General features: G+C 39.4%; 1 protein-coding gene across 1 annotated transcript in view; it reads left to right on the top strand.

The window, feature by feature from the left end:
• Positions 1-123: 123 nt before the first annotated feature.
• The window catches only part of rin2a (Ras and Rab interactor 2a), a 38999-nt gene continuing 15654 nt past the window's right edge, over positions 124-23468 (top strand). The window contains exons 1-7 of the mRNA XM_063874998.1: positions 124-358; positions 6934-7027; positions 9729-9829; positions 11773-11983; positions 13373-13484; positions 15508-15580; positions 17771-17862. Of these exons, the coding sequence (XP_063731068.1) occupies positions 6968-7027; positions 9729-9829; positions 11773-11983; positions 13373-13484; positions 15508-15580; positions 17771-17862 (649 nt within the window). The 5' untranslated portion in view covers positions 124-358; positions 6934-6967. The remainder of the gene's footprint in view (positions 359-6933; positions 7028-9728; positions 9830-11772; positions 11984-13372; positions 13485-15507; positions 15581-17770; positions 17863-23468) is intronic.

Genomic DNA, 23468 nt, shown 5'->3' with positions numbered 1-23468 from the left:
TCTAGGGTCGTATAGTATGTTAAATGGAAAATAAACATGTGCTCTTAAATATTTTTGTTCGTGAAGTTGTTTTATTTTGAAAAGTTGCAACGGAAGTCATTTCTTCTTGTTGTGAGGGTTACACTGAGACCAACGCACGCAGACAGCTGCTCCTCAAAAGAATGTAGGACCATGGAGGTATCCCTCGGCACAACACTGGTTCTATTTACCTGTTTTTCCTAACTTGAAGATGTGAACACACGTATTGAACATCACAACTTCCCAACATGGATCTATAATGCGTGCATTTACACGCGAAGCAACTCGTCGGACCAGCGGAGTTTTCTTTGGTCAAAGTGGATTTACACTCCGTAAACAGGCAAGAAAAACCTTCCCTTTGTTTTAACATTTGGCGATACCTCTACAGTGTTTTTTCTCTCTGTAGCTAACTTCTAAACTCACATTCTGCTTAGTCTCTTGAGACAGCGTACTTCTCAGTCATATGGTCCTGATTTATTGTTTCACTTTTAGTAATAAAGTGGAATTGTGGTGAATCCTGCAGGACGTGTCGTGCGAGTTATCGCCACCTGTTGCAAGACGTCACTGGTTTAACCATAACGCAAACGCACCAATTAAACGCGTCAATAAATGTTTGTTACCTTTTGGTTTGCAAAGACCACAAGTGGTGGAAAGTAACTAAGTATATTTACTAAAGTACTCTTAAGTACAATTTTGAGATACTTGTACTGTACTCAAATATTTTCATTTTCTAATAGCCTATGTATACTATATTTCAGAAGCCAACTTTTTACTCCATTACATTTATTTTACATGTTTGTTTACTAGTAACTAAATAAATCCTGATGTAAACTTATAATAATCAGGAAGAACCTTTAAAATGTGATCGTTTTGAATAGATTAAACTACCGAGCATTATATTTAGGTAACATAAAGAGTTGGTTGCCAGAAAAATCAATTGGCAGCAATTTTGCTAAGATGTGTTCTCTGTTAAAAAATGTTTCAAAGTTCCAGCTTCTTAAATGTGAAGATTTGCTGCTTTTTCTTTAAAATATTGATATATTTGGTGTGTTACTTTTACCCCCTAATTATTTAAGTACAGTTTCTTAATCGTACTTAAATACCCAACTTAAGTATAATTAGTAAGCATCTTACCAGAATTGCACAAGAAGCAGTAAAAGTGCATTTGTATATCTGTCATATGTATGAATATACATATGAGAGATATACAATGTTACATTATACAGAATGGATATAAACGCTGTTAAAAGTAGGAATTGAATACACTATAGAGCAGGTATAAATGTAGACAATAATATAGACACAATAACCCAAATAAACTGAGGACCGTTATTGGCAGTTATATAATAATATGATTAAATATTGAGTTTTCTTAAGCTGTGTACCCTTCAGTCTATTGCCGGTTGAGTATTAAATGAATTGAACAGATTTAATTGAGTTTGTTGATTGTCAATATATTTGTACTTGGTAATCCTTTTTGACTTGTGTGCTTCCTGGTCTTATAACACATTTACACAAATGATACAAAGAGTTTTAGTGAAGTTAAGAAACGTTTGAAAGATACAAAAGTGTTTATGCAGAACATATATTTAGTTTTTAATAAGAATTAATGGATTATGGATTTAAAAGAAGACAACAAATTGAGTGTATCCCAAAAGCTCTTGAGTCCATGGCATCTGTTGCTATATGTGATTTAAATTCAGCCTAGAAATTCACCTTCTACAGTGTACAGTTGTTTAAGTTGTGACCCAAGACTTTACTTTATTCAGCTCACAGATTGACGTGTCATCTATTTTGCTTGGCCAGACTGCTGTTTAAACGTGTTTTCTGCCCTAAATTGTGTCACCAGTGTTGCAGTTCGCACATCCTATCATCTTCCTTCCTTCTTAACATTGGAGAAGCCGGTGTTTCCTGGTACAGGCAGAGACTTTGGGTTTTTCCAGTCTCTGCAGAGGTCTGCTAATGTTTTGTATACCTCCAACATGAGTCACAGGTCAGGAATTAGAGAAAAGTGCATTAGTCTGGCAACCTGGTCTGTTATTAGACCCGCTTTGAATGTCAAGCTAGTTCTTTGTCCTCAGTTTTGTCAATTGGGTTTTCAAGAAGTCACATTGGATTTTCACATATTAATGTAGTTACATTAAAATATAAACATACAGAGAATAAAGCCACAGGAAGGTCACCCAGCAAAAACGTTATCAAATAACAAACAAGGTATAACACAAAGAATGTCAATTACACATGAATAGCAATTTAAATAAATGTATAATGCCCTAATCCATGAGTTATGAGAGGGGGGAATTTCAGGCCTAGGCTTATTAGGAGAGTCAGAAAGGCTATGAGTTATTTTTATTTTGGGAGTTACAGAATTATAGGGATCAAAGCAACTATATACTCTGGAGATGGGAAAAATGCATTGTATATATGAGAAGTTAGAATATAGCTATAAGAGCTTTGCTGTCTCCTAATTAGTGTCATGGACTGTTTTGTTTTGCAAAAGGAACCAAACAATTGAATTTAGATCTTACATATCATGACATATTAAGAGTAAGGAGTAATTCTTTAACACACTTAGATCGTGTTCACACCAGCCTTGTTTAGTCCAGTTGAATCGAACCCTGGAGCGTTTCATCCTTTGGTGCGGTTCATTTGGGTTTGTGTGAATGCAGTCTGAGACCTCTGATCAACCGGATTCTGGTCTGCCTAAAAGAGGTAGTCTCAGGCCACATGCTAGTGAACTCTGGAGCGGTTCATTGCTGGTGTGAATGCAGTCCGCACCGAAACATAGGAAGCGCTATCCAGATTAACAGCAGCATGAAAGTGACCTACCGATGCTCCATGGTGGAGGCTACGGTAGAAATTCTCGGGATTTCCGTTTTTACCCGCTTAATGTTGAACAGCATTTCCGTGCACATGACTTTTTTTACAGTTTAAAGTAGAACAATGTAACAATCTTGTGTCTTGTGTGCACCAAAGAAGCGGACTATTAGGTGTGGATGCGACCTTAGAGACCAATGTTCTATAGCCCTGATTTGGACAATAGTTTGTTGCTGTTGGTAAGTTCCTATCAACGTAAAATGACAGCAGCACTAAGTCTGTCAAGTCTGTCTCCTTTTTTTCTTCCATTAACCGGTCTCTAATCTCACATAGGCCTACCGTTTTCCTGTTAGGCCTACTTCCTGTCTGTCTACTTCTGTTGATTCCTCTGATTTCCAGTTCTCTTGCACTATTGTCTTGTAATTATTCTCTTCTCTGGGGACAGGTCAGCAGTCGTCCCTTGATCAAAGCATCCTTAGCAACGGTCTGGCTATCAAACAAGAGCATACCGATGAATATAAGAATTGAGCAATCACAAACAAGCATTCAACCAAGCCGTGTAATAATATTTGTTATAACCATTCTGTCCTTCCCACAATTAAATGAAATCCTGCAATATTGACATTTAAATGTGTGCCCCGCTCAAAGAAATCTCACTTGGTTACCAAACAATATTAACTGCATACCATATTCATTTTTCAACTTTTGAGTTTCATTAAGCAGTAATATGTGCTTACAGTTGAAATAATACATTTCGGGGAAAATCCAAGTAGCACTGTAGATATTGCGCTTAGACATTTGACTGTAAAGACGAGAGAGTGAGACACACAGAAATGATTCATTTCCCCATTTTGCGTATTTCTACTGCGCAGACGATTTGTTAATTTGTATTACTGTCAGAGCCATGCAGTATATGACTAATTGTCAAACAGTGTACATAGATGGATGACAAATGAAAGGACTAAACAAATGAATAGTCTGACTCAGCCCTGATTTTTCCATTCTACCTTTCCACCAATTGTAGTTCCTTAAAGTCTCGCTCACTTGCGCACCTCTTTCCACTTTTCTTTATCAGCCCGGCAGTATATAACCATCCCCACCTTATCCCCACCAGATTGTTGTTGCGTTCACTTACTTTCCAGTTACTTGAACCATAGACTTTTACCCTGTAGCGCTGTCCGATAATAGGGAAATCAACCAAAGAAGTGCAATACAAAAAGACGATCATTGCTAACCCATAATCCCTACCCCCTGCTTTACTACTCCCACCATACTTCGTACTACCTGTCCCTCAGATGTAATATGCTCTCCCTCTGAGGTTAAACCTGCCTTCCTCTAACGCTTCAACCTTCTCTATATCCTCCATCCCTCTAAGTCCTCTGTTCTGTTCTCAAAGAAAAACTCCCCAAGGACTTCCCACCTGATAAAGTAACAATATCCACGTATTCTCTAGGTCAGACGTTCAGACTGAAACATTACTCCCTCTAAAGAGATCTTTAGGAGCTGTGCCCATCTCTCTTATGTGGCACACCAAAGTGGAATTAATGACCAGCACCTGTTTGATCACATTCATCCCCACCGACAGAGGGTTAGCACAAAGCCTGAAAGAGACAGCTCTGAGCACGGACATGTTTCCTCTATCTCCTCAACCAATTTCAGAATGCAGTTGTTAAAGACAGTCAAAACTAGGGATGAATCAATGCATTGGCTGAACATCGCCATTGAATTTAGCATTTTTTTAAGAAGACGAAGAAATAATCCTCCCGTCATTTTGAATGATTTATAAACTGACTGAGGGGGATCCTATCTCAAAAGTAGTTCAGATGTGTGATGCATGTCTTCACTGTTTAGCAAGATTTTTTAAAAGGATTTTTACATGAAATCCAATGGTCATATAGTATTGCCTTATTCTGATCCCTTTCCTGACTGCCAAGGTCCAAAGTGGCTGAATTGGTACTGTTCATTCAGTCTGCCTTGTCCTTAAAAAAAAGACTTATACGGCCCCCAAGAAGTCGGCTGTCCATCACCCAAAGCTCTTTTTGATTACATTGAACTCTTCCCAAACACATTCCAACACTGACGACAGGGCTGCCTTACAAGGTGCCAAACTGTCCCACACTCGTACACCGATGGCCTTCAGGAACAATTTAGGGTTCAGTGTCTTGCTGACTCAGTGTCTTGCTGAGTACTGGAGATCAAACCTCCCATCTTCTAGTTTATTATTCTCTGTACCTCCTGAGCCCCAGCCAAGAAAGTAGTCCCCTCGTTCAGCTAACCCTTAGTTCACTTTCTGACCCTGTTCTGGCATTCTGACAACAAATGAATCAACATTTGGTCAGCCAATAAAGACTCTTGATTTAATTTCGAGAAAGCTGGAGGACGAGTTGGATCTACACAGAGAGATTGAAGCTGTGATCATTAAAAAAGAAAATAATTCCATGTGGTGGCTTTATAAAAACGTGGGTTACTCAGTATGGAATATGCAAACAGAGAGACTTGCGGGGAATTTAGTGTAGGCCTACAACTGGCAGTCCGGTGTTGAATGTTTGACTTGACTGACAACCACAGGGCCTTACTGTTTACCAGGCAAGCACTGTGTGAGTCACACACAAGCTCCGTAAGGCATAAAAGCACATACACGCACTTCTCCAAAAGCCCCTACTGCTTTGTTTTGACGAGAGGTTGGCCCAACAGAGCCCCTCTGGAGACGGGATGGGAGGAAGAAATGCAGAGTGAGAAAGAGGAGAAAAAAACCACAGCAAGGGTACATACCTTTTAGCAATTTGGGGCTTTTGTTGCTTTTGCTTTCCAGTAAATGAACCTGTTCACCTTTCTGTAGCACACGCATACCAGTGAAAAAAAGTCTGGGCAAATATTGATGTTTATATTATGTGTTTGTCGCTTAACAAGTTGGCGTTTACATAAGGACATGCCAATAAAGCCGGTTGAATTAGACAGAGAGTGGGCACATTCTTTTCAAGAAAAGCTGGCAACATTTACTGCAGCTATGTCAGTGTAAAACCAGAGACTGAAGCTGTGATCAGGAAAACAAAAGAGTGGGATGCTGATGACACCAATGATGGAGTTCTAATTGGGAGAAGCAAGAATTCCAATACATTCACAATGCAACTATTGTTATTGTTCTAATCGAGAGACCCCTTATGGCAACAAAATAAGTCTTCCTTTTGAGAGCAATGATTTTAAAATTTGAAATATGATGCCGGCTAAAACCTTGTGTTGCTTTATTTTTTTCCCTCTGGCTATAAGTTCTGGATCCAAGCTGAACTTGAATTTTAACTCAGTATTATCATACAGCTTCAAGAGTTGTAACAATCACATGCATCAGTATAATAGTTTCAGTGTGAATAAAATCATCTCCAGAACAATGAATCTGCTTAATCGTTGAACCACCAATAATGTTATTAACCACCTACGAATGTTGCTCTGTAGCAGGAGTGTCAAAACTATGGCTTGGGGGCCAAATGCGGCCCGCAGGTTTCAGGAGTGGAATATGGCTCACACCTGAAACTTGTGCTTGTCTTATATTGTACTTCTTAAATATATATGTAAACATCTATTACACAGTAGTATTCATGTATTAATAAGCCCAATTTCCAATACATTCAGTCAATTCAAGTTGAAGAAATGTTCTAACAAATCTAAGTTGATAAGAGAAAAGCCAAATAACTTTTTTGCATAACAAGCTTGAAATATACCCTTCATATTCCCCTTATTTTAATAAATCTGAAGCTCCTGTTTTTAAGGAATGAACTACAACCACAATAAATGAAACCCTATGAAGAGCTGTGATGTAGGCAGTTTTGTTCTTCTTAAAGCATACTTTACCTACATTTGATCGATTTTGCTAACTTATAACTTAAAGGCAATATACCTCACTTCTGTGTGTGGCCCATCCCTTCGTATATTTTTCTGTATGTGGCCCTCGGTGAAAAAAGTTTGGACACCCCTGCTCTATAGGTTATAGTAGTCTATATGTTATGAGCACCAAAGGAAGCTTCTTCACCATCTGCTGTTTTGTGCAAAGCAGATAGTGAACTGCAGATCTTTAAAACTCTTTTTTTTTTTTGTCCTTCACAGACAGTTCAGAAGACCGGCAGAGACAACAGACAACATGTCCACCACTAACATGAGTCCACCCTGCAGGCAGGAGAAAAGAGGCAGTTTCTTCAAGGTACAGACACTCAAATAGTTCCATCTATGGGGTTAAATTATGTCTGCAGACAAACCTGTGAAGACAGAAGCTTTTTAGCCATTCTACTTTACATGAAAGTCCTTTGGTAAGGAGCTGTCCTGTTTGATGCAGGACGTCCGAATATTATCAGGCCTACAGTATGTCATAAATGTGTTAGAGTATTATCAGACTCTTGTCATGATGGAGTCAGAACAGTGTCAGGCTTATGTCATGATGATGTTAGAATATTATCAGAACAATGTGAAAATAATCGTTGACTTGACGTTGACTGTTTAGACTCTAAACATGATGTATATCATGGCAGTTCCTGCCCACACTCACACACAGGGGCACCTGGCATGCTTTGAACCAGAATGGGTATTCAGGGTAGTATTGTGTGTCACAGCACACATTTACCTGGGGTAGAATGTAGCTGCTGAAACAGACACTCTGATTGGCTGTGAAGGCATCCAATCAGATTGTCCGATTCAGAAATGTAACTCCTGCACTCTATACATCACCAACAGAGATGGTGGATTAGAGTATAGCGATAAAACACACAGAAAACTATAAGCAAAGCCAGGAAAAAAGGTGAAACTATTCCCATCTTTTCAAACTTTACGCATTCGTTTTTGTAAAAACGGCATGTCTCTTGCTCAAACTGCAGAGAAGTTATGACGCTCTGAAGATTACGTGATATTTGGGAGCATATACGATCCCGTGGGTCTCATATAAATATGATATAAAAGATGTTCAGCATCTGTAACATTGTCCCACACACACCCTATCCTGCACAAATATGAAAAACACTTTAGGTAGGGAAAGAGGTTGGGCTGGGGGGCTCAGAAATCATGTAGGAGATTAAAAAGCATGATAGAGGTGTAAAGCGACCACTGTGTCCTCCTGTCAGTCCTCTCCCTTCCGACGATTGTTATGTTATCAGAGCTGCCACGTGAAAACAAGGGTCACAGTGGTCGTAACATGAAACCGAAACCATGGAAAACCCAAAGCATACCATCACAATATTCTGTATTGTTCCCTAGCTTAAATGAAGCTGCTTACTGTGCTCAACTAGACAGTTCAAAGACTTGCCGGCCCCTTTAGAGGATGTGTCACTGTGATAATTACAGGCCTGTCTTAAACATACAGCCTTAAAGAGTAACCACACCTCACAGGGACCCTGATCATTAGGTCGTAACGTGGTTACTTGAGCAGCAATATGTTTACACCTAAAGTTACATAAATAAACAATAACACAATTGAATTAGTAAGGGATAATGTGCAGCAAGGCGGTCCATAATGAAAACAGAACACCAGCAGGGTGAGCAGGATCTTGAAACACAATGAGGGTGTCTTTATAGCATTTTCCCCCCGTAGTTTGAATGTCTTTTTAATAGTTGTTGCCACAGCGAATGCATGCCGTAATCAAAGCTGAAGGCGGTCTAACAAAATATTAGTGTGTGTGACCTTTTTCTTTGGCCAGGCAGTGTATTATCATACCAGTAAAGCCTTTTAAATTTAGAAAAAAAACGTTTCTATAAAAAACAATTAAATTAAATTGAACAGGCCTGCATTCTCTGTCTGTACAAAGGGGGAAAATAGTCCAGTGCACAATGTAGAATTGTTAAGATTTAAGTCCAGATTGTGAATTTTCCGAGTGGTTATCCTCAAATGTGCCTTAGGCAAATAAAACAAGTCTACATTTGCAATTTCCTTTGAAACAGCTGAGCTAATTGTTTCCTCTCGGCTTAAGCAGCTGATGTGATGTTACCCAACAGACACATTTCCCAACTAGACAAATAATCGGGAAACGAAACAAATGACGGCAGCTTAACACTGAAGGAAAGCGGACTCAATCTTATTTCTAAGCTAGTGTAGTTGAGTCCAATGACAGTGGGGGTGTCTGCAGACTGCAGGACATTGACAGGCTGGGGAATGGAGGTGCAGATGTTGCTATCCAGGCCGAAAGAGCAGAGAGGACCGAATGCAGCTTTTTGGGGAACCAGTGCTCATGATCCAGGAAGTGAGCATCCTATAAAGCCAGCCTCTCGTCTCCAGCTATACCAAGCTTACCACAATACTTCCTGTTCCTTTTTATTGTGAATCTTAATTTTGTTTCGTACTAATTTCAATATAGTGATCTTGCTTGAGTTGATTGATGCTTCCCTCACCAAGTTCTAGTTTACCTGGAAGCCTGCCGCCCAGAAGAGGCTGTGCTAAAACAAAGAGGATTAAAAATCTGTCTGCTGAGAGGCAGTGAACTGGTCAGGCTACACCTGGATTTAAGTCTTAAATGTGAACAGAACTTTTGTTGAAGCTTCGTTGGTGTGAAAAACAACACTACTGAAAAACAGATGGAAAATAAATGATGGAAACTGGGATCTGTGGAAATCTGTGATTTATTGCAGCTGAGTAAGTTCTGGAAAATAAATCAATATTATGTGATATGAAACTACATTTAAGAAGACTGTGGTTAGTGAGCAAGTCAGTGGGAAGAGTTTAGGCTTGGGATAGTTTGCCTTTTACACACAGGAAACTTTAAGCTTGCAGAAGTGAGAACCAGTCATTACCTCAAGCAAAACAAAACAGTAGATTCGCCAGAACACCTACCGGTGTGCTGAAAACACCTCCAGATGAATATAATTTGGACTGATCTCTGACCTTTCCTTAAAATAAATGTCTTTTGTTTCTGTCCTGGTAGCTGATCGACTCATTTGCTGTGGAAATCGTCACGTTGAAGAAGGAAATGGGGAAGAAGACTGAGCCTGCGGAAGGAGACCCACAGACAGATACACTGCTTGGGTGAGCCCTTAGGGCATCTGCGTATAAGAATTATATTATGTGTGTGTGTGTGTGTGTGTGTTTGTGTCTCCCTCTGGGGTTTCACAATCATGGCCTAAATTATGTTTTGATTTATGTCGAGATGATTTATTTCAATCATTCAAAGATTTTAAGTGGGATGGGCTTAGAATTTCCTTCGAACTTATGTGCAACCATCTTCCTGGTTATCAGAACGTTTCTTAAGGCTGCGAGACGAAAGTAAAAATGTCAACCTAATTTCCAAAGAACTTTAAAAAGTCATCCACCCCGCCCCAGTACCTGCTTTGACATGTCTCCAACTAAGTGTGAAGAATCTTTGGCAATCTCTGGCACTAGCAAAGTTGACAAAATTAATCCCTCCCCCCACTTGGGACCTGTCTGTCTCGCTGGTCCCTTCATCTAAATTGGGATGTTTCCAACCCATCACTGTACCCTCCCTTTATAAAGATTGTTCCCTCCATGACAACGTTCCTCCCTGCCCTTTTGAGAAAGATGCCCAGAAAACTTCTTCATTATTAACAACTTGCTGGCCACTGGTATTGTTGCATTTATTAGATGCTTTTACCCAAAGCGACTTACACACACTCAATACTGTGGGCAATCCCCACAGGAGCAATTTGGGGTGAAGTGTATGTCCAGGGACACAGCAACATGCTGACTGCTGTGGGGATTGAACCTATGCCCCCCTGATCCAAAGATCAGTGCACTAACGCACTAAGCCACACCCTCCAACCTTCTTTTCAAACCTTTTTCAAGTGGTCCAGCCATTCTTGAAAAACCCTAACCCTTACATTTAATTAAACCAGACTCTGCCTAGTAACCTATTACTTGTATTTCATTCCTTTCAAATGTTAAATTGCTGCCCCACCAACATCAAAAATAACACCTTTGAAAGATCACAGTCAGACTTTTGTTCATGGCACAGCTGAAAGTGTAAAATGACGTGCTATCCTGGACTCCGGTGACTGTGCCATCCTGATCCTTCTTCACCTAAGGGCTGCCTTCTGTTCAGTGGATCATGACATTTTATCTACTACGCCGTTGTGTTGATGGCACTGCCTTGAATTGGTTCACATCCTCCTTGAAAAATAGATGCTTATCCGTCAACATGGGCAACTTTTCTATTCACCCAGCTGGTGTCCCGCAAGGTTCCATCCTAGGTCCCATTCTGTTCTCTATGTACATGTTCGCCTTCGGACAAATCATTTAAAAAAAGATTCTTCCACTGATGTTCCAACCACACAGCTTAATCTCCTCTTGAGACCAAAATACCAGTCCAATCTTATGAGTCTCATTACCTGCCTGAGCAATTTCAACACAGGGCTGTTTTCAGTCTGAAGCCCTGCTAAGTGATTTAATTAAGCTTTCATCTCTCTATTTACCAAATGAGGGGTATTTCTTAACTAGCAACCCAGTGTGATGTTCATGTATGGTAAATGAGCTGCTTTTTATATAGTGTTTTATCTGTAAGGGGTTTTAAAGTCTGTTAACTTAAAGTAAATGCAAACCTTCCTGCTCATGCTTTCGTTAACAGAGAAATTGCTGTTGTCCTTCCATAGTAAACTCATTATTAGAGAGATCATACAGGAGTTAGTCTGACATAAGTTTGCTGCAATACTCAGTGGTGATATAAGTGCAGTCTTATTGCTTTTATTGGGAGGTGGTGGCGAAGTCCGTAGGGACTTGACTTGGGTACCGGACGGTCACCGCTTCAAGTCCCCGAAAGACCAAGTGCTACTGAGGTGTTCCTGAGCAAGGCACTGTTCCCTACACTGCTCCCTGGGTGTTGTACATAATGGCCCACTGCTCCTAAATAGGATAGTTCAAATGCAGAATGTAGATTTCCCCTCTGTGGGACCATGAAGGGTCTCTTCTTCCTCTTAAATTAGAGGGATTGTATGATCCATATTTGTTGTATCTTTCAGACTTGGTGAAGAGGTGCGAAGTCTCTTCCTACAGACTTCCCCCTGCACCGGGATCAGAACCGGGCTGGCTGGAGCAAGAGATTCGGGCTACGATTCCCTCCATCGGAGGCTCACTGTTCTGGACAGACTGGTTCAGACACACACTGTGTGGCTGCAGCTGGCCCTCAGCCACCAGGAGGCCACAACTATACTGCAGAGCCAACCAGCTGGGGTGAGAGGACAGCAGCCACTGTGACCCATTGTACCACACTGTTTACTTAAAGCTTTTACTGTTGTGTTAAAGGTCATAGTTGTTGGAACAATAACTCAAAAAACGTGTTGGTATATTATAATATGATACAATAGCAACGGTATGTTTTCCATCATTGACTGCTTTCTCTAACAATGACAAATTATACTATTAAAACAATTGATGGGTAAAACGTTAAATTAAAGGGCCCTTTTAATCCTTTTGGGGTGTTCCCTTTCCTGTAGTGTGTTCTATAGGTTTCTGTGCATGTAAATGGTCTGCAAAGGCTAAAATCCCAAATTTCCCTCCAGAGGGAGTTTCTCTCCCACACACTCCCCCCTCCTGCCTGTAACGCCTCCATTTGACTCTTTTGTTTACTTCTGTAACATAATGACATCACTACGTAACACTTGTGCCTCTAATGGCTAAGGCTTCCCCTCACATTGCACATTTTAGGCTAAAGGGCGGGACTTTGCCCAACACATCTCTAAGCGGTTCACCATTCACAACAGAGCTGGTCAGCTAACCAATCAGAGCAGACTGGGCTCTGGTTTCAGACAGAGGGTGGAAAGAGGTGCTGCAGCACAGGCAGTATGAGAAAAATAAAGAGCTGGTTGAACAATAAAGCATGGAGACATGTCCCAGAAGAGGCACTAAATACAAATATGAACCTGAAACTGGGCTATCAAATGAACTAATCATTAACCCATTCCAACAAAACAGTTCATTTAAGTTTTATCTAATAGGGGCCAAACATGTTCATCACATTGAATGGTACCACTTTATAATAAGATTACCCTTATAAAGGATTCATAAAGGGGTTATAATTAGGTTATTAATGAAGTTGTAAACACTTTATTAAACCTTTATGAACCAGTTCTAACATAGTTTTCATACATCAACACAGGCTCACTATTTGGCCAGATGACTAAGCCTTGTATTGGCTGCCTAGCTTACTTCATCTTCTTCATCAGCCAGCATCCTTGGTATCTGTTGTTCACTGAGTTGATTCTCCCCACATCCATCTTGATGTTTTGTTTATCTCTTGTCTTATAAAAGCTTATTAATGGTTTATAAAGTGTTCACAATTTAATTAATAAATGAATTACAAACTATCGGTAAACCCTTTATAAGGGTAGTCTTATTGTAAAGTGGTACCCATTGAATCAACTATTGCCAAATCCTGATTGGTGCGTGAAAGCAAATGAGACACTCTTTTAGTAATTAAGCGCCAATCCTTTAAAAGGTAGTGGTAAACCAAAGACAGTAATCTGTTAATGACACTTGGGTTAAGTTTCATTTAACAGCTAAACTCCACATTGAATGACACAGTTTCAATATCTGTTTTGATGGATATTTCCTGTGCTGCAGTCATTCGTGGTGAGGAAGTCGACCAGCCTGCAGAGGAAAGTAATATCCCTACGCATGAACAAAGACTCTGCCGTCACCGTCAAATACTTCCCTGTGAAGGAGAGCCAGTACAGTAAGCCTCTGTTAATTTTTCCTCTTAGTTTTTGTCCTTGGCATGAAGCTGCCAATCAGGTTTCTTCTTCTTGTGCTCGCACCAAATGCAGAGCAAATTTTAAATTGGACCACCGGATAATATATGTTTGTACGAAGCACACTGAAATCATTTCAGATCAGGGTACAGTGACTTTGTTTGTGTTAACCCACAACACATCTTGCAATAAAACAAAAGTGTAATGGAATGAACAGATGTCATTGGAAATATCCCCCCTTACCAATGTACTCTAAAGTGGTGTTTGTGCTAAAATAAGTAAGACACCAAGTGTGACCGGTAAGAAGAGATAGTGGTGCCGTGATGACGTATTATTGCTGGCCGATGAAGTTAGCATCACAAAGAGCTCCTTCGATTTCGGTAAAATGCAGAAAACATGTTCTGTGGCAAACACACATTAATGATAAGTAAAACAGCAGGATCATTTCATCAAATTGACACCACTTTATGATTTTCCAGGCTTAAATGCAATCGCCAGAAGTAAAAAGGTAGCACTATAAACAACAACATCACGGCCACAATGCCTCACTAAGCTGAGGGCAGATAACTTGATGACTTTTAGTAAGACTTATTTAGTTGCTTGTTAGCAACCTACATTTTTTATGACACAAAGAAGCCTTACACATTCACAAGTGTGAGTGTTTACTAATGTTTTTGTGAAAAACATCTTGGTATTTCTTCAGCTTGTGTTAAGCACAGACCTTATTTCAGGCTTCTAACCACAAAGACGTACAAAAAAAGAAGGGAACCGGAAGTGGTAAAAAAGTCATACCTATTTCGGACTCATTTCTGCTCCACTCTATTCCTGATTTGCACATTTTAAAATTGCAAAGCAACATTTAAAAAAAGAAGAACAATATACCCTTACTCGTTCCACAGAGGAGAAATTTACATTCTGCCATATGTACGGCGCCCAGGGAGCAGTGTAGGGAACGGTGCCTTGCTCAGGGATACCTCGGTATCATTTGGTCTTTTGGGGACTTGAACCGGTGACCTTCTGGTTCCCAAGCCAAGGCTACCACCACCACAATCTATGGAAACACTATATTGCGATCCGCCCGCCAAGAGCTTTATTTTGGACGACATGATTTCCTGCAAACAGACAACAGCCAGGAGCAGACTGGGGGGGGGTGTAAAAGCATTAGCCCCCTGCTGTATTAGCTTAGCTCCTCTCTCGGCCCTCTCCCCTCTCCTTCTGGGTGCTGGTTTTGTAGCTTCACCGGCTTGGTTGTAATGATGCATTGGGTAGTGATCATCACAGTTTGACGTAAATGTTGGCATTCCGGATTTGATACCCGTTGTTGATTTGGAATTTGGGTTTAACTTAAACCAATCTAAATAAAATGAATTTCCCTAACTATAAACGTACATAAGGAACAGACAAAGTGGAGGGTTTAATTCTTGTAAAAATGATGTTTTCTTTACATTGACCTTTCATCGTCTATACAGTAATCTGGAGGCGTTGTTCCAGAGCTCTGATCTAATGTGTCACAGGCTTCAGTGTACGATATCTCAGTCTGAACCATAACCTGTTACCTTTATTAACCATCTTCTGCCTACATGATGCTCACAATTAATATATCACTACATCTTTTGTTTTATTTTCTGTTGCTTGAATCACGGGGCTTTTCCTAAAGCTGTGATTAACCACATCCCTGCACTGTGTGTTCTTCCTGTACCTGTATGCTCTGAAACATTGGCACCGACTGGAATTTCGACAGTGCTTATCTATTGAGATGATGTGCTGCTGGGAATCCCCACCCACCGCAGCCTTTACTGTCCCTTATCTTGTTTGCTGATTATTATTAAAAGTGTAGACTAAAGACGTCACTTTTATCACCTGAAGACAGCCATCACTTCTTAATAAGTCAGCTTCCAACACATAATGTCGTCCTCCATGCATTCACAGAAATTGTATTCATCTAATTTGTTCATTTATTGTGAAGCAGTAACAAATGATTGATAGAAGTGTTGTGTGCTCCTGCAGCGTTCTCTCTGGTGGGGTCCAGCCTAAGGTTTGCAGACCTTTTCCGTCTGGTGGCGTTCTGCTGCATCAGCAGGTGAGTTCATCGCTCAGAATGACTCACGATCACAGAAAGACATGTTAACCACACAATGTTTTATTTATAGGTCTAATACAAATGTTTTACACAAATTTGAAGAACAGGGGTGATTTAACAGCATCCCTCTCTTGAGTCATTCAAATCAGTTTAGACATCATAGGAGACTTCAGAGAATGATCACATTATCTTTTAGTATTAAAGTTATCCAGTGATAGCTGTCTTTACAGACATGGCTACAGTAGTAACAGAAACTACATCTAGCTAATTCAGGAAACTTCTGATGCTGACAATTCAATCAATGTTTTATAATGTCACCTCCACATGGTTCTTATATCTGTGGAACACTGAGACTCTCCTCTACCCATTCAGGTTCAATCTGAATGCTGTTTCTTTTGTGTATAAAATAGGGCACTAAGTACAATACACAAAAGACCTAATGTTAGTATATAGATGTATCAAATAAAATCTGATTGGTTCTCATAATCACTTGTTGCTACGGAGGAAGTTAGGGCCACGTGAAAACAGTGTGGAGATCTGAACTAAAGGGTTTTAATCTGAGTTCTAACTCAAAAAGGAAAATATTCACTTGTATATAAAAATATATATAATATACATTAAATAGGAATACTGATACTTTTGTTTGCAGTATATACATATGTATTTATTTAATTCTATTGTGTCACAGAACTTAATTTTGTTAAGTATTTTTTGATTGAATCTTTTTTGGTCCGATTTTGAAAACATTTCTCCCATGTGACCCTAATCCCATTCCATATTTTTCCAAAATACACACACAGTCTATATTCACAGAGAGAATATCATAATGTTTTACAGTATAACTTGAGTATATGTGTTTTTTGTGAAACAAATCATAGCAAAAGTAAAGAAGGAAGTAAAAAAAAAAGAAACACACACAATGATCCAAACGTAACCATTATTAAAACAAGGAAGTACACGCATATTTTTGTATAACAAAGTAAAAATAGAAATGTGTGACCAACTATTCCGCAGACCGAAACGCCACTGGGACCTGAGGGTTACTTAGGATGTTTACTTGTGTGTGATTTCATGCAGTGAGCCTCTCATCATCACGAAAATTATTGTTGCAAGGTTTGATTCCAATATTTATGTGATAATAAAAATAAATCATTGCATTTATTTAGCGCCTTCCCAGTGCTTTACATTACATATTACACTTACACCTCCGGAAAAGATGAAGAGACCACTGCAGCATTATCAGTTCTCCGGTTTTACTGTTTATGTCTTTTGAGTTAAATTATTGCTTTATTTTTTAAATTGTATTCTATAAACCAATGACATCTTTTCTCTGTGTTGGAATTCAACAGACGCTGGAATGGCTGCCCTACATGTAGAGAATAAGATTTAAGACAAATGTGGAGTGGTTTCTTATTTTTTTTCGGAGCTGTATATTGGAGACACTTTGGTTCTTTTAGTACACTCACTTGTTTATCAGCATGGCACATTATTGAAATGTACAGAAGAGGACTCCAGCCTCATTTTCATTTAGTTTAATTTTTAAGATATGACCAGAATTCTGACTTGAATATCATTATTCTGAGAAACAGTTCAGGATTCTGGGGAAGAAATCACGTTAGAACTTTGACTCTTTTCTCATTAAAGTTATACATACTTTAATCCAACAATTCTGACTGTAATCTCAGAAAGAAACAAAAAGAAGTCACGTATGGCAATGATATTTAGAACAAACAACCCACACACGGAAAAACAGTTATGTGTTTGTGCTGCTCGGGGTAAAACAAAGTTGAATTCACCCACTGTTTTAATGTCTCCATTCATATTACTTGCATTGTTTCCTTTATATATCAACATTTTACACGTTTGTTTTTTTCTGCACCCTGTAATGTCCTTAATAGTTCCAGTATATAATAGTTAGGTGGTAAAGAGATTATATCCTTTACAAATCTGTCAGGTAAAACACTTTCCTTGCGTCAGGCCTTTTGGAAAGCTTATAAAAGTTCCACAGAGAGGAGCGCAGCAGGGATACATGTTACTCTGCAGCTGTGTGGTTAAAGTCCCTCCACACACCCTGGTTAAACCACTCTGACTCACATACTTTTACAATTAGCCTTAAGGTCCTGCCCTCTTTCTCTTGAGTTTCCTTCTCTCTGTTTACCAGCTCTTTCCTTCTTCTTCCCTTTTTCTCAGGGATGTGTTGCCCTTCACTCTGAAGCTCCCAGAAGTCATCTATTCAGCCAAAACATCTGCTGATCTGGAGGAGGTTGCTAAACTTGGACCAGGTTTGTTCTTTTATTAAATGTATCGGTGCATTGGGGATGTGCCGTTGTTGCTGCAGCTTGGGTTAAGAAGGTTGTGCACGTTTTGAAGCTAGCAACATGACAGTCAACACATCATGAGTGCAAAAGATCCCAGCTTTGATAAATCCTTGGGAAGGACTTGGAGCCAGTGCAGAACCCTGAGAACTGGGGTGTTCTGCTCTTTAAGTTTTAGTCGGGCAGCGTTCTGAATGAGTTGACTGATCACGCTTAATACATACTGTATGCATGAACACATTTCTCTAGCTCTTCTTGAGGAATTAGTGTTTCCAGTCGGGCTATGTTTTATAGGTAGTATGCTGATTTTGTAATAATATGAGTTTTGAACAGAGGTGGGAGAAGTATTCAGATCTCGTACTTAAGTAAAAGTACAAGTACCAGAGTGTAGGAATACTCTGTTACAGTAAAAGTCCTGCATTCAAAATGTTCCTCAAGTGAAATGTACTTAAAGTAGCGACAGTAAAAGTAGTCATTGTTTGATTGGTCCATTTCAGAATAATGTCTCTGATATGTTTTATAATGATTGATCATTAAAGTGTTCTCAGAGCTGGTAAAGGTGCAGCTAGTTTTAATGACTCTGTATACTGCAGGGTAGCTGCTGAATTGACTCCAGGTGAACTCAAGTCTGATTTAAGGGCTGATTATATTTCATCATTAATCCAGATCTGTAAAGTAACTAAAGGGATTAAATACATGTAGTGGAGTAAAAGTACAATATTAACCTCTTAATACTAGTTGAGTAGAAGTACAAATTAGGTCATAGTCCAGAACTACGCCGAGATTCTGATTGTCTGAGGCCTTAAACATTAAGGGGTCGAAGTATTGGTGTAACTACTGGTGAATATGCACCAACATCTGCTGTGTGTAAAAATGGTTTCCCCCTGAGGCATGGTGTGTCCCACCCCCCCACCCTCTGTGTTTTCAAGGATTAACTGGCATGACTGTGCTAAATGACTCACCCCCAAAGGGACAAAAGCCCCTGTCCAAATTAGTGCTGCTCAGCTGGACCCGGGACTCAGGAATTTGAATTTTCCACACATTTTTTTCATTCGCCTCGTCTAGAAACACTATTCTACACATTTGGATCATGATTTTGTAACCTATTCCAATGTTTTATGCTCTGTCCTTGACGAACAAATACGTACGTTTAGCACCATTGTATTCAGGTCCACGCAATCAGGCTACACATAAAATCAGGGGACAAAAGGGACATTTTCATTGTTGATATGGGTATTATGACCAATAGAAAAAACACAATCATTTTTTTTCTTAAGGCTAACCAAACAAAGCAACGCCTAATCATCGGAATAATATATTGAGTACAAAGAATCAGTCTAAAAGTACTTCAGTGGTTTTATCGTTCACCCCACTTCCATTTCACACCCCACTCAAATTGACCTTTCTGTCCTTTAGCCTCGCGTGCTGTGACTCAGCTCTGAGCTTGCTTGTAAATGTCCACATTCTACATGTCTATTCTCTTCCTGTCTTGTGTTCTTCAGTCTCTCTTCCTCTCTTTCATTCATAAAAGGCTTCTTGTTTAGTGAGTGGGCACAATGGTGCTTTTTGTGTCTATGAAGGTGCTTGAGTGGCAGTGAATAGCGGCAGTTATTGACGTACAGACGGTCATCATCAATGGCCGGGAAAGATCAGACAAGATTACTGTTGACGTTGTGACGCTCCACCTGTACGGGTAGATTGGATTAGGAGGCAGTTTATTATCTTTTGTGATGCACTTTAAAGGCATGTCTTTTGTTCATAAAGTTACAAGATTCATATTTTAAAGCATGAGAAGTTTGGCAGTGCCTGTTCAGCCCACCATTGTGAAAAAATTAGCTCTTTCCCTGACACCCAGTGACCTTCAAAATAAAAGCATAGAAACAAATTTAACTCATTTAAATAACAAGACTAAATAACAATAATATTACATGCATTATAAACAAAAACAGCATGTAAATAAATGATTAACTATTAAATAATATATGGCAATTTATACCTCCAACCCTAACCCTTATTCCGTGGTGGGATGTAAAGAACCCAAAGACTTCATTCTGTTTATAATTTGAGGTAGTTTTACTTTACCTGATTATTATCAACTTGATTGGTGATAACCAACTACATTTTAAAGGCCAGTATTGTTCTTTTCTCTACTAGATTCATTTGACAGGCATTTTGTACACGCATAAATATAGGTTAAGCTATCCAGCAGCAAGGCAAGTTTATTTAAACAGCACCTTTCAACACAAGGCCATTTAAAGTGCTTTACAAAAATGAAAGACATTAAGAGCATTTAGAAACGCATAAACAAATGGCATTTACAAACAGTATGAACCAGGATGAAAGTGTATAGCTTCACTTTTAAGAAGCTGTGATACAGTATATGATTCTTTGGATGAACACGTTCGCTGTCATTTGACATGCAGTTAATACAAATTCTGAAGTTTCTACCAGTCACATGAATAAATTAAGAAGGCTGAATTTGTTTAACTACAAGGAGCACAATAACAAAGCTCAGTCTGGCGAACAATCACACAATGTCATTGGAGATCGATGATCAGCGTCAGTGTATGGTGAAATTAAAAAATAATAAAGGATTGAAGTCCTTTAAATCTGCCGGTAGACGAGTGGTAGGCAGGAGACTAACACCTTTATAGATTGAGTCGGAGGATGAAACCCTCTTTATTGGTCACATACATGCACACAGCAGAGCACACACAGTGAAATTGGTCCTCTGCATTTAACCCATCCTAGTACTAGGAGCAGTGGGCAGCTATTGTGCAGCGCCCGGGGAGCAATGAGGAGCAGGGATTGGAGGTGTCCGGTGCCTTGCTCAAGGGCACCACAGCAGGGCCTAGGAGGTGACTGGGACCTCTCCAAGTAGCAGTCCACTTTCGATATTTCAAGTCTGTTCTGTTTTCTTTTAGGTAGAACAAATACATTGTTGACTAGTGACTGGTTGATGAGGATGTCTGCAGAATGAATACACACCACTGTATCAATGTCTTTGTTTCTGCTATTGCTCATCACTAAACTGCGTGGAAGCCGTACTATATTTAGCAACTTGTCAGTGCCACATTTTTTATAACAGCTTTAGATAATGTTGCATTTGACTGTTGTAAACACATTTCTGTAACAACAAATTATTGACTTAAACGGTTAGTCCACTGGTTCATTTATTTTATTTGCATTTTGTGGAAAGTAGCTAAAGATCTTTAATAAATGTAGTGGAGTAAAGGTAAAGTTGCACTAAATTGAAATCCTGAAAAGTGACTTACCACCACTGCATATACAGTATTAGTATCCAGTATTTTGTTTTATAATTCCTTTACATATCCTCACATAACAAGATATTAAACGTAACAGCTGCCAAAAGGGGACAATCTGCAAAGTAAAATGGACATCCTGCACATTTGCGTTAATATTATTTACCTCTCAGCTATCATTTTCCGACCTTTGAGATGAGACGTTTATCATATCAAGTCTTATGGCAGGGTAAAGGGCATTCAGTGTGGTAATTAAGATAAAAGCTACTTTCCACAATAGCATGCATTAAGCATATGTTTGTGTGATCTCCTTTTTTACTGTAATTTTTTACATAAGCATGGTTAGGAGTTCTAAAATAACGCCAACTGCCACGAAAGCAAAGTGAATGACTTGTCATGCCTTGTGTAAGCTCTGTCTATTATTGGCTGTAGTTCAGCTGTCATGCAAATGCTTTCTGTTGCCCGTAACTTCACCTTCAGTTTCCCAGACCTTGCATCAACCTAACCAAACCACATTCCACAAGTATATGAGTGTGTGTATTCACAGCAGCTCATTACATATACTTTGTAAACTGTCTTGCATGTAAAACGTAGTAATCAAAATAAGAAAAACAAAACTAGGTGTGTACAGAAAACATTGTGAAAGATACAGTATCTATTAAAAAGGACTTACTAGGGATCTAGATTTATTCATATGCCAAACATTGGATAACACTAAATGTATTTTCTGTTTGTTTGACAGAGGGGTTGACAGGCAATATATTCTCCCTAGCTGGATAGCTCTACCAAAGGCTGAGAGGCAGCCAAATTCTGAACATGGGTATTGGTTGTGATGAGAAAGTTGCGATTGATGCATTTCTGGAATTATCAGAACATAAAGATGTCATATAATGCTCCTTTTCAGGTTCATATTTGTATGTTGTGCCTCTGCTGTGACATGTCTCTATGCTTTAATGTTCAAGAAGCTTTTTTCCACCCTCTGTCTGAAACCAGCAGTGAAGAGCAAGTTACTTCCAAATTGTAATACAGTACATAAAACTTGTTGTCTTTTTAAAGTAATAAGTTACATTACATTATTACTGTCTCTGAACTGTAATGCGTTACACTGCTTGTGCGTTACTTTGAGTTACTTTCACAAAAATAACCCCAAAAGTATGGCTTTAAATGCTAAAATGTAATTTATTGCAGCTCATTAATTAAAGCTATCTATCTATCTGGCAGTACATGCTGAACATTAGGAAAATAGCTAGAAATTCAACTCATGCTCCGTTTAACTGGGCTGAATAATAGGATACCGGTAACATTACGTCGCTGTGTGTTATTAATACATGTCAGTGGAGCCTCTGCACGGCCCTGTAACCTGCTGTATGAACGAGTCTCTATGGCAGTGTTAGCTCACCTTGTCATTGTTGTGTTAACGGGGTTTTGGCTGACAAGCTTTCTAAAAGTCGGCGATTCCACAGAGGACAGAGGCTGCAGATCTTCAACACTCTGCCACGAGTCTCTGAACTTCTCGGGGTTCAAGAGGCAGACCCAGAGAAAGTTACCTTCTGTTGCTTTGGCCTGCGCTCACTCCTCCTGTCTTTCTCTTGTCTTTTTCTTTTCTTTTCTCCGAGCCTGCAGCTCTGCACTGTGAGCCTGCAGCTCTCCATTGCGAATCTGTTTCTGCAGCCCTCTTAACCAATAGTAAACAGGTTTACTGAGTTATTATTCTACCCACACAATTATTTCTCTGGTGTCGGAAATTGTTGGTGAATTCTTAGAAACAAAACTACTAAGAGAGAAACTAACTACTGAACTACTAAGAGATGACCAGCTTCTTAGAAAATTACAACAATGTGTTGGATAGAGGAAGAGCGAATGTTTTCACTGTTATGAAAGTAAACAAAGGAGTCCAATCAAGCAGGGGTTTCAAGCAGAGTGTGTGGGAGAGAAACTCACTCTGAACTTTGGGATTTTAACCTTTGCAGACCATTTACATGCACTAAAACCTATATAACACACTACAGGGAAGGGAAAACCTTTTGAATTAATGTTAAAAAAACAGTATTATAGTCGATCATGTCGTCCACTAAAATGGAGAAGATACTAATAGAAGTAAGAGTAAACAAAAGTAGTGTAAAAGGACACTAAACCAGTTTGGTTTGTCAGACAGAGTGGAAGTGAGAGAATGAGAGACATCAACATGACACCAACTGAAAGGGAGGGATTGAGGGAGGGGAGGGAGGCGGGAGCACTGGGCTAACAGCCGGCCCATCAACAGGAGTGAGTCATAACACAGATTGAACGTGAGTAAGTCAGAGAAGCCAG

The sequence above is a fragment of the Eleginops maclovinus genome, chromosome 22 (assembly GCF_036324505.1).
Source record: "Eleginops maclovinus isolate JMC-PN-2008 ecotype Puerto Natales chromosome 22, JC_Emac_rtc_rv5, whole genome shotgun sequence".
In the NCBI taxonomy this organism is placed as follows: Eukaryota; Metazoa; Chordata; class Actinopteri; order Perciformes; family Eleginopidae; genus Eleginops; species Eleginops maclovinus.
This window is presented reverse-complemented; position numbering and strand designations above follow the sequence as displayed.